Genomic DNA, 18,728 nt, shown 5'->3' on the forward strand with positions numbered 1-18,728 from the left:
GACATTATAAACATTTTACATTTGCATCATAAACTTGCATTATAAACAGGACTTATAAAGAAAGTAAAACATCGACTGCTAATCCTACCTTGTATTTATACTCTCAAAACCAAAATGTCTTCCCATTAAATCAAGTTAATTGTGGTTATTTTCGAAATGACATCCATCATGTGGGGTCCGGTATTATATAAAATCAATTTTGTACACCATTACAATTACGTTTTCCAAAAGAAGTATTACAAGAACTGTCATTTTTGAATGGTTACCTAATGTTTAAATTGGAGAGTATTATCCATATATGGCACAACGTCCTTCAGAGGTCCGCTAGCGCACGTGTTATACAATAGACGGTAAATGTTATGGCTGGGAATACTAGAGTTGATGAGAATAAAAAAGCAGACGACACGTCTCCGAAATCTGACAGTCGTGAAATCGAAGGCAATATGAACAGAGCTGATGAAGGCAAGTTATGAGAAAAAAATTAATAATCTTTTCAGCATCTCAAAACATGATCCATGGGTTGAAAACGTAGATCGGTCGAAGGCTTACCGTTACGAAACTGCATGAGATGAGCACAACACATGAATTAGAATATTTCTTAATGTAGGGATCTAATATATAGCCAATGAGCAGAGTATATGTGGAAAATCGTTTTGTCTATTTGTTTGGAATTCGCCTTGGAATCATTTAATTCATGCTTCTTAATGTCCGCAAGTGACATGTGTTTTTGCTGGGAATCAAACTTAAAATGTCAAAGGTCACGGTACATAGTACATGAACTTGATGCAATACCTGACGATCAAAAACACACTTTGAGTTAGTACAATTAAGACCATAGCAGATTGAATTATTAACTAATTGGCAGCCCTTATAATTGTATTGTTTGCATTCATAACTGTTTCACTAGTATTTCAAAATATCTGATTTACTCACTGTTCTTTTGCGGTAAATTTTCAAGGTCGAAAGGTCAACAACGTTATTTATTTTCTCTTGTTATGTAAGTTTTAAATTAAGATTAATATACATGTAGATTTTTTTAGAAATTGACATCTGGACAATTTGGTGGTGGCTTGACAATTTACTCAATACTACCTAGTAAAAATACTGCATTATATAATTATATATTATAGGTCTACCGATCATTTCATTATTTATGAAAAAAATGTACAAGGCTAGGCTTAGGTTCAGTTATTCCAGTGATGGTTGATATTTTACCATTCCAGTTATCTCCATTGATTGGTGCTAGAAATCAGACACAAACCCCTACGATGGTTGTCATTTAGTCTGACACAGATTTATCTGTAACATATGTCACGCTGATTGACTACAAAAAAATTACTGTGGTACCTAGCTAAGACTACCAAAAATAACACACCAGCACAATTATTTGAATGCTGGTATCAATTATTATTATTGTGATGTACTTGGCGCAACTTTCACATTATATTGTGCCCTGATGCTCAGAATGATAATGCATTAACCTGTCACAAGTTAAGTCATGAAATTTTAACTTAAAAAGACAAGTTAGCTTAATTAGTACAAAAAGCTTTAACTGATTTATGTTCCTGAAAAAAAGGATGATTAATTGGCAATTCCATTGTTTTGCCTTTGCATAGGTAACCATGGCAATAGAATTTATCATATTTTAGTCTCAGAATGGCTGAAATATTGTGTTGACCATACCTTAAACCCCACTCCGTTCAATATCCTATAACATTTACTGGCTGTAATTCCCTAATAATATTAAAAAGTTGTGTTTAAGAAAGAATGCTTATATTATTCGCAATTCGTCATTGCACATTGGGTGGGTTGGATGGCTGAATGGTTTGTGGGCGTGCGCTGTATCATAAGGGTTATTATTGAGTCAACTGGCGTGGTTTCGATTCCCCGGTTGTACGTGACAAGTAGTAGGGTCACCTGTCCAACCTCTTGGGTTTTTGCTGGGACATGTTTTTGCATATTAATGATATTTTAACTTACTTTCCAGCTTCTATATTGTAGGAAATTATTGCTGGAAGAATTTTTATAAGCCCACATTGAAATGTGGACGTATATTGCCGTCGCCCCCGTCCGTCCGTCCGTCCATCGTCCACAATTTCTTGTGAACGCTCTAACACCAAAAGTTATCATCCAATTTTTTTAAAATTGATATATGTTGTTTACATTAGTGAGATGAAGAAGCCTTTTTAATTTCAATAATTTCTGTTTATTACGTCTAGAGTTATGCCCTTGTTTCACTTTGTTGAGCCTTGTGAACGCTCTAATGCCAAAAGTTAACATCCGATCTTTGTGAAATTTATATGCAATATTTAGGTTAGTGAAATGAAGAATCCTATTGAATTTCAGCAATTTCCGTTTATTACGTCTAGAGTTATGGCCCTTGTTTTACTTTATTGAACCTTGTGAACGCTCTAACGCCAAAAGTTATCACCCAATCTTTGTGAAATTTATATGCATGATTTAAATTAGTGAAACGAAGAAGCCTAATGAATTTCAGCAATTTACGTTTATTACGTCTAGAGTTATGGCCCTTGTTTCACTTTATTGAACCTTGTGAACTCTCTAACGCCACAAGTTATCACCCAATCTTTGTGAAATTTATATGCATGATTTAAATTAGTGAAACGAAGAATCCTATTGAATTTCAGCAATTTACGTTTATTACGTCTAGAGTTATGGCCCTTGTTTCACTTTATTGAACCATGATTTAAATTAGTGAAACTAAGAAGCCTATTGAATTTCAGCAATTTCCTTCAATTACTTCTAGAGTTATGGCCCTTGTTTTACTTTGTTGCACCATTGGAAGGTTCTTAACGCTCTGCCGATTTGTATGAAATTTACATGTGTCATTTAAATTAGTCAAGAGAAGAATCCTATTGAATTTCAGCAATTTCCGTTTATTACTTCTAGAGTTATGGCCCTTGTTTCACTTTGTTGCACTTTGTGAACGCTCTAACTTCTAAAGTTAACTGCCGATCTGTATGAAATTTATATGTGCCATTTAAATTAGTCAAGAGAAGAATCCTATTGAATTTCAGCAATTTCCGTCAATTTTTTCTACAGTTATGACCCTTGTTTCACTTTGTTGCACCATGGGAACGCTCTAATGCTCTGCCGATCTGTATGAAATTAGTCAAGAAAAGAATCCTATTGAATTTCAGCAATTTCCGTTTATTACTTATGCATCATTTGAATTTGTGAAACTAGAGGTCTATTGAATTTCAGTAATTTCAGTCAATAATTTCTAGAGTTATGACGATTGTGAACCATGTGAACGTTTGAATGACAAAAGTGATCATGTGATCTGTATGAAATTTTATATGCATTATTTAAATTAGTAAAACGAAAAAGCCTGTCAAATTTCAACAATTTCTGTAGATTACTTCCAGAGTTGAGACCCTTGTTTCAGTTTGTAGAACCTTGTAAACCCTCAAACGACAAAATTTATAATCTGATCTGTATGGAACTGTCTTGTAAAGGCCCCCAATTACCTACAAAGGAATAAATATGCGACATCCCTTGTCGACCGCTCGGACGATTTAGCTGCTGTGGGCGTATGTTTTGTTGCCTGGCAACCTATCTTTTAGAAAAAGAAACAAATGGATAAAATTACTTTTGCAATTTTATAAGACAAGCTGATCTATGAAAACCGATATTAGATTTGACTGAACTTATAAGAATTTGGGGAAATGGGGAATGAGCTGCCTTTGTAGTCCAATTTGAAACTTTTGACCTTTACACCTGGAGACTGCTTGATTTTATTTTTGGCAGATTGACATCAGGTTTTAATTTGACTCCCTGAAATTTTGAATTCTGATCTCTTATCCTTTCCTGTTGGATGCCAGCTGTATAAATGAATCTATTAAGGTTTTACAGCTGAATATAACTGTTTGTATATTTAATAAAGAGGCAATAGTTGGTCTTAAATTAAATTTTATTTTGTATTCAAGTTCATGCTTTTTTTAATTAAAAATTTAAAGTACAACTATATTGTTGCCCTTGAGCATGGATCTATTAGACATTAAACTCGTACCTCTGTTTTGTTAACAAGATTCAAATCAACAAACATCTTGTACCCTTGTTGAACATAGACAGTTTCAGTGTTATTGGTACCGTAGTCCAATTATGCAACCTAATTATTGTCCCCAACCTTTTGAAATACATGTAAGCAAAGAACTATTAAAATGAGTTTGTCTTTCCATTATTTTTACACGCCCACATGGAAATGTGGTCGTATATTGCCGCCGGTCCGTCCGTCGTCCAGAATTTCTTGTGAACACTCTACAGACTACATTTATCATCTGATTGTTTTGAAATTGATATATGTTGTTTACATTAGTGAAATGAAGAAGCCTATTTAATTTCAATAACTTCTGTTAATTTCGTCTGGAGTGATGGCCTTTGATTCACTTTGTTGCACCGATCTGTATGAAATTTATATGCATCATTTGAATTAGTAAAACAAAGAAGCCTATTGAATTTCAGCAATTTCCGTTAATTACATCTAGAGTTATGGCCCTTGTTTCACATTGTTGAATCTTGTGAACGCTTGAACGACAAAAGTTATCATCCAATCTTTATGAAATTCATATGCATCATTTAAATTAGTGAAATGAAGAAGCCTATGGAATATCAGCAATTTCTTTCAATTACTTCTAGAGTTATGGCCCTTGTTTTACTTTGTTGAACCTTGTGAACGTTCGAACGACAAAAGTTATCATCCGATCTGTATGAAATTGATACATGTATGTATTATTTGAATTAGTAAAACGAAAAAGTCTGTCGAATTTCAACAATTTCTGTAGATTACTTCCAGAGTTACAGCCCTTCTTTAGTTTTTAGAACATGGTGAACCCTCAAACGACGAAAATTATAATGTCATCTGTATGAAATTGTCTATTAAATGCCCCCTAATTACCTACAAAAGAACAAATATACGACAACTCTTGTCGACCGCTCGGACGATTTAGCTGCTGTGGGCGTATGTTTAGTTGCCTAGCAACCTATCTTTTGTTGGGGTAAAATGTTCAAACCCGGTGTAGGTGTTTATCAGGTGAATGTCTATAACTAGACTGAGTTTGTTGATGACCCACTAGAAACGTACATATTGATTGATTAATCAAAAGTCTTGACATTACAGGGTCAAAAGTAGTGCTGGCGAAAAATAGCGCTATCGTTATTCAGGTCTTGATATTGATATCGATAAAAAAACATAAAGGAGCTTCAATAAAATTTAATTAACGGAATGTTTTGAGTCAAATAATCACCGTCATATCATTCAAAACACGCTAAAACTAAAAACACACACACATTAAAATCCTTGTGGTACTAGGTGTAATTTGATTAAGGTACAACCACTGTGCCATGTAATTTTTGCGGTCATTTACAGCAATGACAATGACTAATTAATTAATTGTTCATGGGAAATAACTCAATTTTAATAGAAATTTATTTATTGTTGTAAGCGGCCAAGGAAAATTGTCAACAGTGATTGATAGCGAGCGTGAAGCTGCGAATACTATTTTGTTAATAACACCATCAGATAGTTGTGAATGAAACAAACTTTAAGAAAACATAGTTTAAGGATCATAGTTTTTTTTTTATTTGATCATTAACACATTGAAATGCATTATTAGCATACAAACAGTTATTTCTTTCATGGGATCACGTGGCTAAGTGGGTAAGACTCTGGTTCGCTAGCCTGGAGATCGGGTGTTTGTTCCCTGCATTGGCCGAGAAAGTTCATTCAGATTTTCCTGCGTGGTTTCCCCTTGTCAGTGATGCAGGATGAAGGGGCCTGACAAGGACAGCTGTCTGGTCGTTCGGATGGGACGAAAAACCGAGGTCCAGTGTACACATTGGCGTTAACGTAAAAGATCCCATGGCAGTTGGTATCGATATAAGAGTAGGCCGTAGCGCCGCTGCCCGGGCAAAATTTCCCTCATAGCACACTGTATGGCGTATGCCCGTCTTCATTAGCCCAGATTAGGAGCAGAACAGTAGGACGTTAAACCCCATTTCATTTCATTTGATTTCTTTCAACTTCAAATTTTCCGATATATTGATTTCGATTACCAGCCCTAGGCAAAAGCCACTCGTATGACCTCTGATGTGACCTCCCACTACAACTGGTCAGATCTTCATGTATTAGAGGCCATCGAAAGTATAAAAACTCAAGTGAAATATAGATCAGTATTTTAATCAGATTTTTTATTTTTAAGATGTTCAAATTGTTGGTATGTCGATGTTTCAGCTACAAGTAACAAGACGGAATGTAATTGTGATAATGATGAGACATCTACAGATGATAATAAAGTAACAACTGTAAATGGAGAAGATGAAAACCAGAAAATGGAAGAAGATGAAGATAAGAAAGATCTGCAAGAGATTGTTTTAATACAAGATACAGGATTTACTATCAAAATAATTGCACCTAATGTGGAATCATTTGAACTACCGGTAAGGACCCAGTTTCTTGCACATAATCCTGTGCACAGATTTCTCTTAACCATCAAGGAAAATGTTTGCCTATAAAGATTTTTTTCTGTTTTTAATTTTATTATCTCATTTACTACTAGATGTATAATTAAAGGGTAAAACACTTGATAACTTATGGCTGTGCAAGGTTGAAGCTTAAGTCAGGTAAAAATGGGATGGCTGCAGCTCTCCTTTACTTGTGTTATTGTGTAGACAAAATTAAATGGAAGGAAGCATACTGAATATTTGAATAAAGATGGTTCAACCCCTATCAGTATCCTACTATCTAGAAATTTCAGTTTTAATCTTTGTTATTGTTCACAGGTGAGTTCTATGGAATTGGTGCAGGAAATATATCAGGTACTGATGGATAGAGAAGATACATGCCACCGCACTTGTTTCTCTTTGCAACTAGATGGTGTGACTCTTGACAATTTCTCTGAATTAAAAACTATAGAAGGATTGAAAGAAGGCTCAGTTGTTAAAGTTGTTGAAGGTAATACACATTTATATTTAATTTCCGATGTAAAAACTTATCGATAGTAGCAGTTATTACGATTATGTCTCAGGAATTACTTCTATATATGACCATGTTTTATGGTGAGTGACCAGGACGGTGTTGTGTTTTGCACAAGCATTGCACACTTGATCATAGGAAACAAAATGACCAAGATAAGATGTTAAACTCGATACGAATATATTGATTCACATCAAGATCTAAATATGAAATGTTTATTAAACTTGTAATTCACCGAAAGGACAGTAGGCCATGCAGGCTTAGTATTGTAGGGATGGCAATAAGAAACCAATAAGCTTACTTGCAAGAATGTTATTGTCCCCCACCTTTCGAAGAAAGCAGGGAACTATTAAAATGGGTTCGTCAGTCGGTCCGTCCGTCCGCCTATATGTCACATTTTTTGGGACACAACTCTCTTCTAATTGAGCTAGAATGTTCAATCTTGGTGTAGGTGTTTATTAGGTCAGTCCCTTAATGGAGTTCACGATAACTTGGACACAATAACTTTAGTTTTAATTAATTGAGAGTGATGAAACTTAGTATATAGTTTCATTATTACATCAATACCTTGACTGAGTTCGATAATAAGCATATTCTGCTCAATAAGCAATTTGATTGGCTGAGACTTTGGAACACAATAACTCTCCTTTTAATTGAGCTTGAATGCTCAATCTTGGTGTAGGTGTTTATTAGGTCAGTGCCTTGATGGAGTTCGAAGATCAGCATTTTCTGCTTAGGGTAAGCAGAGATGAGCAATTTGATTGGTTGAGACTTTGGGGCACAATAACTCTCCTAATTGAGCTAGAATGTTCAAACTTGGTGTAGGTGTTTATTAGGTGAGTGCCTTGATGAAGTTTGAAGATGATCATTTGCTGCTTGGGGTAAGCAGAGATAAGCAATTTGATTGGTTAATGCTTTGGGACACGATAACTATAGTTCTAATTAAGTGCGAGTGATGAAACTTGGTGTTTAGTTTCATTACATCAATACCGTGACTAAATTTGATAATGAACATTTTCTGCTCAGGGTAAGCAGAGCAATAAGCAATTTGATTGGCCGAGACTTTGAAACACAATAACTCTCCTTGCTCAAACTTGGTGTAGGTGTTTACTAGGTCAATGCCTTGATGGAGATCGAAGATGAGCATTTTCTGCTTAGGGTAAGCAGAGATAAGCAATTTGATTGGTTGATGCTTTGGGATACGATAACTTTAGTTCTAATTAAGTGAGAGTGAGAACACTGTGTAACTTAACTAAGTTCGATAATGAACATTTTCTGCTCAGCGTAAGCAGAACGATAAGCAATTTGATTTTTCGAGACTTTGGAACACAATAACTCTCCTTTTAATTGAGGTAGAATGTCCAAACTTGGTGTAAGTGTTCATTAGGTGAATGCCGTGATAGAGTTCAATGATAAACATTGTCTGCTTACGGTAAGCAGGGATAAGCAATCTGATTGGTTGATGCTTTGGGGCACCATAACTTTAGTTTTAATTAAGTGGGAGTGATGAAACTTCGAGTATAGTTTCATGATATCATTACCTTGACTAAGTTTGATGATAAGAATTTTCTGCTTAGGCTAAGGAGCATTAAGCAATTTGATTGGTCAAGACTTTGGAACATAACAACTCTGCTTTTAATTGAGGTAGAATGTTTAAACTTGATGTAGATGTTCATTAGGTGAGTTCAGTGATTAACATTTAGAGCTAAAGCTTAGCAGAGCTAAGACGTTTATAATAATAATAATAATAATTTTTATAATAATAATAATAATTTTTATAATAATAATTTTTATAATAATTATTTTTATAATAATAATAATAATTTTTATAATAATAATAAAAACTTTATTTAATGAGGCAACTTATTTAGTTTGCAGAAAACTAATCTTCCATAAGTTCCTCCTAAGCTACAAAGACATATATACATGTAATGTCAGGATAAATTCAAAATCATTTGAAATGCAATAGCATTTTAAAGTGAGAAGTTTGGGTTAGTAAGTCACTCCTCAACTACATAACATATACACGTAAAATATAGGAAGAACACTATAATTACTCACGAAATAAGATAGAATGCAGTTGCAAGTTAAATATACATGAAAAATAATATGTATGTCATCATTTGAATATAATATTTTCTTCAGTGCTCAATATAAATAAGTTTTTAGTTTAATCTTAAAATCTTCAACATTTTTACACATCTTTGTATCAAAAGACAGATTGTTCCATAAAAGTCATGCAGAATAATGAAAAGTACATTTCATGGATTCCGTTTTGCATTTTGGAAGGAAAAGGGATTTACTTGTCTGTGAATGGAGCAAGATTTTAGATAAAGTGGAGTATTAAATGTAATAATTTTGAATGATAAGACAATTTTATTATAAAGAATCCTCTGTGTAAGGGGAAGGCAACCGAGTTTAGTAAATAAAGAGGTAGACGCAGTTTCAATTGGTGCATCAAGAATACTTCTTGCTGCCCTCTTGTAATTTTAAAAGAATGTCTAATCTACTTTTGGTAGCATTCCCCCAAATAATAGAGCAATAGTCATATATTGGTAGTATGTAACTATTATAAAACAAAATTCTTGTTTCGTAAGGTAAAGGGGGGTCACGGTGGCTAAGTGGGTAAGACTCTTGCTCGCTAGCCTGGAGGTCGGGTGTTCGATCCCTGCATAGGCCGAGAAAGTTCACACAGATTTTTACGGCGTGGTTCCCACTTGTCAGTGATGCAGTATGGAGGGCCTGACAAGGACAGCGGTCTAGTCATTCGGATATGAAAAACCGAGGTCCCATGTACACATTGACGTGCACGTAAAAGATCCCTTGACAGTTGAAATTCGATATAAGAGTAGGCTCTAGTGCCACTGTCCGTGAAAAATTTCCCTCATAGTACACTATGCCCGTCTTCATTAGCCCAGTTCGGAGCAAAACAGTAGGACTTTAAATCCCACTTCATTTCATTCGTAAGGTAAATGATCTTTTATCTGATTTAGGAGAAATACTTTTGATGCAAGTTTTTTTTAGACATGTATGCTGTCTAAGGTCTTGGTCAATTTGAATTTTGCGGTAGTAACCGTCTCAATTTTTTCACCATGAAGTGATAAAGTTAGGTTTTTCAGTTTTCTTTTGTGTTTTGATGAAATAAGCATTGACTTTGTTTTCGAAAGATCGATTACCATCCCAGTGTTTTCACATTGGTCGATGCTTTGGGACAAGATAACTTTAATTCTATCTGATAGAGAGTGATGATAATAGTTGATAATGAGTTTCAAAAAATTAAATGTGCGATTTATGTGTCAACTATTTATTTCGGGATTTCCACACTGTCCATAGTCCATGTCTATTGGTGGGGTTATTCCCATTTTTAAGCCAGAAAATTCAAGTTTGCTCTTTTTAGATATTTGGCAAACAGACACTATAAAACTAAAATGTATGGTGTGAGAAGATAATTCTTTTTATTGTAATTATTTTTTTGATCTTCAGAACCTTATACTGTGCGGGAGTCCAGGATTCATGTACGTCATGTTAGGGATTTACTCAAATCCTTGGACTTAGCTGATGCCTACAACGGTGTTGATTGTATTTCATTGTCCTTCCTTAATACGGTCACAGCTGCTGATGTAGTGGGTAAGAATATTAATCCCTTAAGAACAAGATATCTAACTGATCAATTTCATTATTTGACTTAGCATGGCTTTATTCTCGGCTGTTTTATGTACACAATCTAAGATTATGACACACTCAATTACTTAAAGATTATCTTTCCAACTTTAAGTTGACTTAATATAGTGTTATACATGGATTACAAGCAGGTTAAAGATGCATTATGTAAGATTTAGATAAAGAGCTGGTTGTTCTTGCTGTAATGGTTTTAAAATAGATATGAAAATAAATATATTTAAAATGTCAAACCAATTGCTTTATTCTGAGCAAAGTTAAGAATGTGTGAAGTTTTGAAAAGAAATAGTCTCAATTGTCAAGTACCATTGCCATGATAATAAACAGTCTTAATTTTCAATCGGCACTCTCCATGAATGGCATCCATGTTATTTTGTATATGGCCACATTTTCATGTGGACGTATTATGCCGTCACCCCTGTCCGTCCGTCCACAATTGTTTGTGGACTCTCTACAGGTCACAATTCTTATCCGATTTTGACGAAACTTGAAATATAGGTTTAACCCAAAAGGTCTCGGCTGCTTTCAATATTGGCATGTATCGGATCGAAACTTCATGGATTATGGCCCCTGATTGTACGAAAAATCACGTTTTTAGCTTGTGGACCTTATAGATGTCATAATTTTTATCTGATTTAAAAAAACGTATTATTATATCACCGTTACACCCTAAGGACGGCTAAGTTCGAATTTCGTGAAAATCGGCCCAAAACTGACAGACAAAATGGCCGCCCCTCATTCTCAAATAGCTTAAAAATATGGTATATCAAGGTTGTGGACCCTATAGAGGTCACTATTTTTATCCGATTTTGTTGAAACTTGAAATGTAAGTTTATAACCCAAAGATTTTGGTTCCTTTCGATATTTGCGCATAGTGAATTGTAATTTCCTGAATTATGGCCCTTGATTGTAGGAAAAATCACTTTCTTTTTAGCTTGTTCTCTATCCATCTCTCGAAAATGTGGGCGTATTCTGCCTGGCAGCCGCTGGTTTAATGAAGATATGGTGGAAATTGTCTAATCCACTCAATGTCTTGGCCATACGATGGTCTACAGCGAGTTGAATATGAGCTTGTCATGAGAAAGTTCAAATGTCTAAAAAATATTTATATAATATTTAGGCAAATCTAACTCTTACATAATACATCTGTAAATAATCATAGTCTTTTTCCTAGGTATCATACCTATAGCCTCTACAAATCCTGTAACTGCACAAATTCAAACCTTTAGTATACAAGTTGGGACCACATTTAGCTTTCTAAACAGGATTTAGTCATAAAATTTATTGCATAATTTCATGAGCACAATAGCATACAGTATTTTGTTCAGGTACACAGTATACATGCAGTGACCGCCCTAGACATTCGCCAATAGCGATAATTCTTTTTATTGGCAATCAAATTGATGATACTGACGAAAGTTTTGGCGAATGAATTTTAGAGTGTAATTCCGAAAATCTTCTAATTTTAATCTTGCAATTGTCTAGTTCAACACTTCTTTCCACTGACTTGATGTAGTGTTTATTTTTATTACATTAATTGACTATTCTTAATCTTGCAAGTGGCAAATTAGTCAATGGTTACACATTTTAAAAACGACCGAAAGATTGAGTCTCGAGACTTAACATTCAAACACAGTTCAGTTCCTTTTGTATGGTGCTCCTGATTTAATTACGCTTAGCTATAATTTTTCCAATTCATTTTCAAATTATAATATTGAATAATGATTACTAATATTTATTTACCGAACCAAAAATAAGGATAGATTCAATTTTACTACCTTCATCCGCAAAGCACATGATTAACGAAACGGCCGATACAACTTCTCCTTCTTCCAGAAAGTTACTGATGGCGACAATGTGAATGTGATTGATGTGATAAGGAGTGTACGAGTGACACTTGTATGACAGAATCTCATTTTTTGTTGCCTGCATCCTTGCAAATGTGAACTTTCGGACAGTTCAGGGAATAAAATAATACTCCTGTGCATTAAATAAGTACATATTAAATATTTATTTTTAATTAACAAACACAAGAGAAATATTATATTTGGCTACAAGTTTCCGAATTGGCTAATAAAATTTTGATTTGGCTAAAGGTTTTAAGTCTAGGGTGGTCACTGTACACGCATTGTCCATCTATTTCAGAAAAGAAAAAGTCAAAACTTGAATCTATAGATTGCACACCACCAGATTATATTTTGCCCAATAATAAAGAAAGACCATTGCTTCCGTTACATCCAGGAGTCAAAGAACAAAAGGTATGAAGATTTTTCTTAAAAATAAGAAATATAACATTTATTTTGAAACATTTACAGATATTTTCTAAAGGTTCAAGCATTATAAGGTCACCAGTTGAACCTTCTAAACTTATTTTTATCAGAAATTTAAACATGTCGATGAAAAATAGAATTAAAGGATCAAATTGCCTATTACATGTAGCTATCAAATTGCCTATTAGGTAAGTTACAAACTGTAAACCACAGAGTTTGCCATTGATATCTTAGCATGTGCGTTATACCCACACAATACCCAGAGCTCATCAACTTAGTGCACTCAAATTTGTCGCATGTCATAAAAGCCTACCTTGAATTAATTTTTGGTAGCAAATATTTTTATTATATTTCCCAGCGATTTGGATATATTTTCCAATTGATGGTTATGTATATTTTGGATCATTACTTCCAAGAAAAAATCTTTAAGATGAACATATTTTATCTATAGAACATGTTTTTTTTTCTAAGGCCCCACAATGTGTAAGAGTATTAACTTACAGTGGTTGGAATCCTCCTCCAGGAAACAGAAGAATGCATGGTAAGATACCCAGTTAGCTATTGGTTTTGATTATAGATTTTCTTATAAACTTGAACAAATTGTGTGAACTAATTCGAATCAGTTAATAGCTATATATACATTATCAACTTTCTAATTTAGAGGTTATTTAAGTGAAATAAATATAAAACACAAGGCATAATTATTTAATGTCTTTACCCAAATCATTCAAATTTATTGAAATATATTTCAGGTGATTTATTATATTTGTATGTTCTAACATTAGAAGATAAGAAATTCCACATAACCGCGTCCACCAGAGGTTTTTATATTAATCAGTAAGTATACAAGTGACCATTTCAAATTTTACTTTCAGTTCACCAGTTAGACCTCTATCTTTTTTTTAGTTATTTTACAGATGTAGTAGTTTTGACATTCTTTGTTTAAAACTTACTTGGATAATGTTTGTCAAGATATGATTTCGAGGCTTGTTTTTCTGACTTAATGACACATGGATTATTTAAAATATTTCAGATCTACAGAAGATGAATTTAATCCACAACCAACACAACCCAGTTATCTTTCTCATTCTTTAATAGATTTAATGAACCAGGTAAAATTAAAAGATAAACTGAAAAAAATATTCTCAAGGTTCTCATTTCAAAAATGTATCCATCCAGACATTTTTATACGCCCACATGGAAATGTGGACGTATATTGCCGTTGCCCCCGTCCGTCGATCCATCGTCCACAATTTCTTGTGAATTCTCTAACACCAAAACTTATGATCCAATTGTTTTAAAATTGATATACGTTGTTGACATTAGCGACACGAAGAAGCCTGTTGAATTTCAGCAATTTCCCTTAATTACTTCTAGTGTTATGGCCCTTCTTTCACTTTGTTGCACCTTGTGAACGCTCTAACATCTAAAGTTATCTGCCGATCTGTATGAAATTTATATGTGTTGTTTAAATTAGTAAAAAGAAGAATCCTATGGAATTTCAGCAATTTCCGTTTATTACTTCTAGAGTTATGGCCCTTGTTTCACTTTGTTGCACCTTGTGAACGCTATAACATCAAAAGTTATCATCTGATCTGTATGAAATTTATATGCATCATTTAGATTAGTGAAACCACAAAGCCTATTGAATTTCAGCAATTTACAAAAATTACTTCTAAGAGTTATGGCCCTTGTTTCACTTTGTTCAACCTTGTTAATGCTCTATTGGTGAAAGTTGTCATCCGATATGTATGAAATTTATATGCATCATTTAAATTTGTGAAACAGAGGTCATTGTATTTCAGCAATTTCTGTCAATTATTTCTAGAGTTCTGGCTCTTGTTTTACTTTTTGAACCTTGTGAACATTTGAATGACAAAAGTTATCATCCGATCTGTATGAAATTTATATGCATTATTTAAATTAGTAAAACGAAAAAGCCTGTCAAATTTCAAAATTTTCTGTAAGTTACTTCCAGAGTTAAGGCTCGGGGTCCTGGTTCTTGAAATCTTAACTAAAGATAAAATCCAAATTTTAGTAGATACTTCATTTTTTGATTGGCTAAGAGCCAAAATCAATCTAATATTACCTAATCAAATTACTAAAATTGGGATTTTATCTTAGTTACAATTTCGCGAAACAGGCCCCTTGTTTCATTTTGTAGAACCTTGATTAACCATCAAATGACAAAAATTATAATCTGATCTGTATGAAATTGTCTTGTAAATGCCCCCAATGACTTACAAAACAATAAATGTGTCAACCCTTGTCGACCGCTCGGATGATTTAGCTGATGTGAGCATATGTTTCGTTGCCTGGCCACCTATCTTTAGTGTATGTTAGTTGTTTTAACTTTATTTTGTTGGCTGGAGAGGTCACATGATACCCTGCAAATTCAGACCTGTAATAGCTCTGGGACAAAAATTCAAGAGATGTGGGTATAAAAATTAAATTTCACATTAGTTTATAAACAGGTGTGCCATCATTGCCAAAAATACAATTGTTCACATTTATTGCATAAAACATTGACAGCCAAAAATACAATTGTTCACATTTATTGCATAAAACATTGACAGCCTAAGAAAGACATAAAGAGAGGGTTATTGGTACAGGTAGACCAAGAGAAGGAGTGAAATAAATATTCAGTCAACTTGGTACAATGATATAGCTGATCTGTTTGGTTTGGTATAATATTGTTTTATAGTCAACAAAAGGTTTTACTAAATGAAACATGGTATCATGGTAAGTGTGATTTTAAATTGTAACATTCTATCCTTTTAGATTAGTCCAGCATTTAGAAAGAACTTTTCAGTATTGTTGAAAAAAAGATCCCAGAAACATCCATTTGAGAGAGTTCCTGCTCCTTATCAGGTATATAGTTGGATGGCACCATTACCACAACACACAGTAGATTATATCAGAGCAGAAGATGGTATGTATATTTATCTGTTATATTTGAGTTACCATCATTAGTAATATGATAATTTTTTTATGAATCTTGAATTAGCTATATAGTAGAATTCAGCCTGAAATAATTTATTCATTTATCCTGAAAACAACAGTGTCTTAAGTTGGTTTTTAAAAATTGGGGAAATTCATTCCACAAATGTAATGCAGCATATGAAAAGTTGACCAAATAAAGTATTAATTATTCAAGAAGTTTTAAAGATTTTGGTCTTGGACATAGATGTGACTTTCATAATCTTGGAAGATCCGAGTAGAGTTTTACCATCAATTTTTGTCCAGAAGGATTTGGCACAGAATTTTAATTGTCTGCAATAATTTTGGCAGGTATATCATTAATTACTTTCTACTTTATAGCCTTTTCTACTAGACTAGGATATGAGGAACATATTCCTGGCCAGACAAGAGACTGGAATGAGGAAATCCAAATGACCCGTGAACTATCGCGTAAAAACTTACCAGATCGTCTTATAAGAGAAAGAGCTATTTTCAAGGTACTATTTATCATTATGTTTTCTCAGTATTTGCAACCTTTTAAAGACCATGTTACATACACAAAGAACTGAATTTTCTTTGATTTGGTAAAACATCCAACATCTTGGTGTGAAACATCCGACATCTTGGTGTAAAACATCCGACATCTTGGTGTGAAACAATCAGATTAAAACAGATCCTATTTCGTTTCATTTTGTATTGTTTTGTTTTACTTGTCTTCACAACACTAGGATCTGGAACAGTTGTTATATAACAGGCATTCTAGTTGATGTGAAGAATTGGCCAAAGAAATGGTTTGTTACGACAAGTTCTGGGCGTGCTCTGCAATGAACTGTGGGTAGACCCCTAGAAACGTCAACGCTGATTGATTATTCAATATCTGACGTCATAGGGTCAAAGTCGCTTGTATGACCCCAGATGCGACCTTCATGTTGTGTAGGCCATCGAAAGTATAAAAAAAAAAAAACGAAATGGAATATAGATCTGCATTTTAATCAGATTGAGTGTGAACAATTCATAATATTTAGGCTCCATATACTACCCTTTAATGTAGTATATGAATACAAATTGAATATACAGAATTGTATCGATAAACTTCCATATCCATAAAGGATCAACAATTTTACACAGGCTTAGAGTGATGGCATAGTCAGATTATATCATTTGAAATTTAGGTTACAGAGACACTCTCCAAAGTGCATATAGAACAATTTAAAGCTTCATTTAAAAATGTCCATGTGTACTGTTTAGAAATAACTTCCAAGTAATAAATTTGAGTTAATCTGTTATATTGTGAAAGTAATGTTTTATTCTAGGTACATAGTGATTTTGTCGCAGCAGCCTCACGAGGAGCTCAAGCTGTTATTGATGGCAATGTTATGCCTATTAATCCTGGAGAAGATTCCAAGTAAGTAATTTACAAGATTTAATCTTTGTATAATCTGGTGGGAGGGCATAGTACACTGTAAAATTGCATTATCACTTTCATAGAAAAATCCATTGACCTTACTAGAGCTGCATATGGAATCCTACAAATATTGTATTATTGTTTAGCCATTATATAGCAGGAGATGTTTTGCTTATTTCATTAAGTGAGGGGGTTGGATGGCCGAATGGTTAGCGCGTTCACATTGTATCCTAAAGTCTGTCATTGAGTCAGCTGGCGTGGTTTTCGTTCCCCAGTTTTTACGTGACGAGGAGTACAGTCGCCTGTACAACGTCGTGGGTTCTTCCCACTGTTAAAGAACCCTATGTGCAAGCAAATTATTGAAATAAAATTGAACCATATGTTAATCTCGAAATGACACGTTTTGTGTTAAGTGGACCTTAATCCCCCCTCTCTCTCTCTCTCTCTCTCTCTCTCTCTCATTTAATTGAATATGGAGTGTTGGGTGGTCTAGTGGTTTAACGTGTGCGTAAAATCATAAGGTCTGTCATTGAGTCAAGTGGTGTGGTTTCAATTCTCTGCTTGAACATGACGAGGAGTAGGATTACCTAGCCAACATTGTGGGTTTTCTCTGGGTGCTTCGGTTTCCTCCCGCTGCTAAATACCCCTACGCGCAACCAAAATAAACTAGTTTGTGTGTGTAGACGTTAAACCCCATTTCTCTCTTAATTGAATAAACATTCCAAATCAGAGATGTTTTGAACAATTGTATTTCATTGTCTGGTAAGTGAATTAAAACTGATATAAATTAACTTTTAATGAACTTTAGTAACAGCAATAACATCAACAGATGGATAACAAAACACATTAACACTTGTAAAAGTTTGACTCTTCATGCCAACAGAACAGTGAATTGTTTTATTTTCTGAAAATGTAATAATTCTTCATAAGCCGAGAAATTTATTTGGGTTGTAGATACTATCTCTGTAGAAATATGAAATAGATCTAAACAATTTGATTTATAATGAATATAAATATTATACTTCCATCAACCGGGCACATACTATATTTCCTTTTTGCGATGTCTTTTAAGTCTGGCTAATTAAGTCATTGAGTAGAACGGGTGCAGTCAAGGTTGGGCTGTTCGTGCGATTGAGTCTTATCAAATAGGTACAAGATTTGAAGATTGTAACCATTAGCAAAATGCGAGAGTGAAAAACACACATTTATTAAAATGATTTTCGCATTTGTGACAAGCGTAATAAAGCTCCTAAAAATAACTTTGCATGTGCTCCTCAAAACCCAGGGCTGGCATATTCACCACAATTCTGTGCTTTTAGTTATTCTGTATGAGATGTACATTTTTATTTGATACATTTTGTACAGTTCAATCTGAACATTTACAATCTTTTTTTACACGCCAACATTTTCATGTGGACAT

At 34.0% G+C, this 18,728-nt stretch overlaps 1 protein-coding gene across 2 annotated transcripts in view; it reads left to right on the forward strand.

Moving 5' to 3' along the window:
- The first annotated feature begins 324 nt into the window (after nucleotides 1-324).
- LOC126823641 (clustered mitochondria protein homolog) overlaps nucleotides 325-18,728 on the forward strand; it is a 45,107-nt gene continuing 26,703 nt past the window's right edge. For both annotated transcript variants that reach the window (XM_050552597.2, XM_050552598.2), the window contains exons 1-11: nucleotides 325-462; nucleotides 6,254-6,459; nucleotides 6,802-6,973; nucleotides 10,478-10,621; nucleotides 12,818-12,930; nucleotides 13,414-13,483; nucleotides 13,695-13,779; nucleotides 13,976-14,054; nucleotides 15,724-15,874; nucleotides 16,264-16,400; nucleotides 17,217-17,308. In XM_050552597.2, the coding sequence (XP_050408554.2) occupies nucleotides 360-462; nucleotides 6,254-6,459; nucleotides 6,802-6,973; nucleotides 10,478-10,621; nucleotides 12,818-12,930; nucleotides 13,414-13,483; nucleotides 13,695-13,779; nucleotides 13,976-14,054; nucleotides 15,724-15,874; nucleotides 16,264-16,400; nucleotides 17,217-17,308 (1,352 nt within the window). In that variant the 5' untranslated portion in view covers nucleotides 325-359. The remainder of the gene's footprint in view (nucleotides 463-6,253; nucleotides 6,460-6,801; nucleotides 6,974-10,477; nucleotides 10,622-12,817; nucleotides 12,931-13,413; nucleotides 13,484-13,694; nucleotides 13,780-13,975; nucleotides 14,055-15,723; nucleotides 15,875-16,263; nucleotides 16,401-17,216; nucleotides 17,309-18,728) is intronic.

The sequence above is a fragment of the Patella vulgata genome, chromosome 6 (assembly GCF_932274485.2).
Source record: "Patella vulgata chromosome 6, xgPatVulg1.2, whole genome shotgun sequence".
Taxonomy (NCBI): Eukaryota; Metazoa; Mollusca; class Gastropoda; family Patellidae; genus Patella; species Patella vulgata.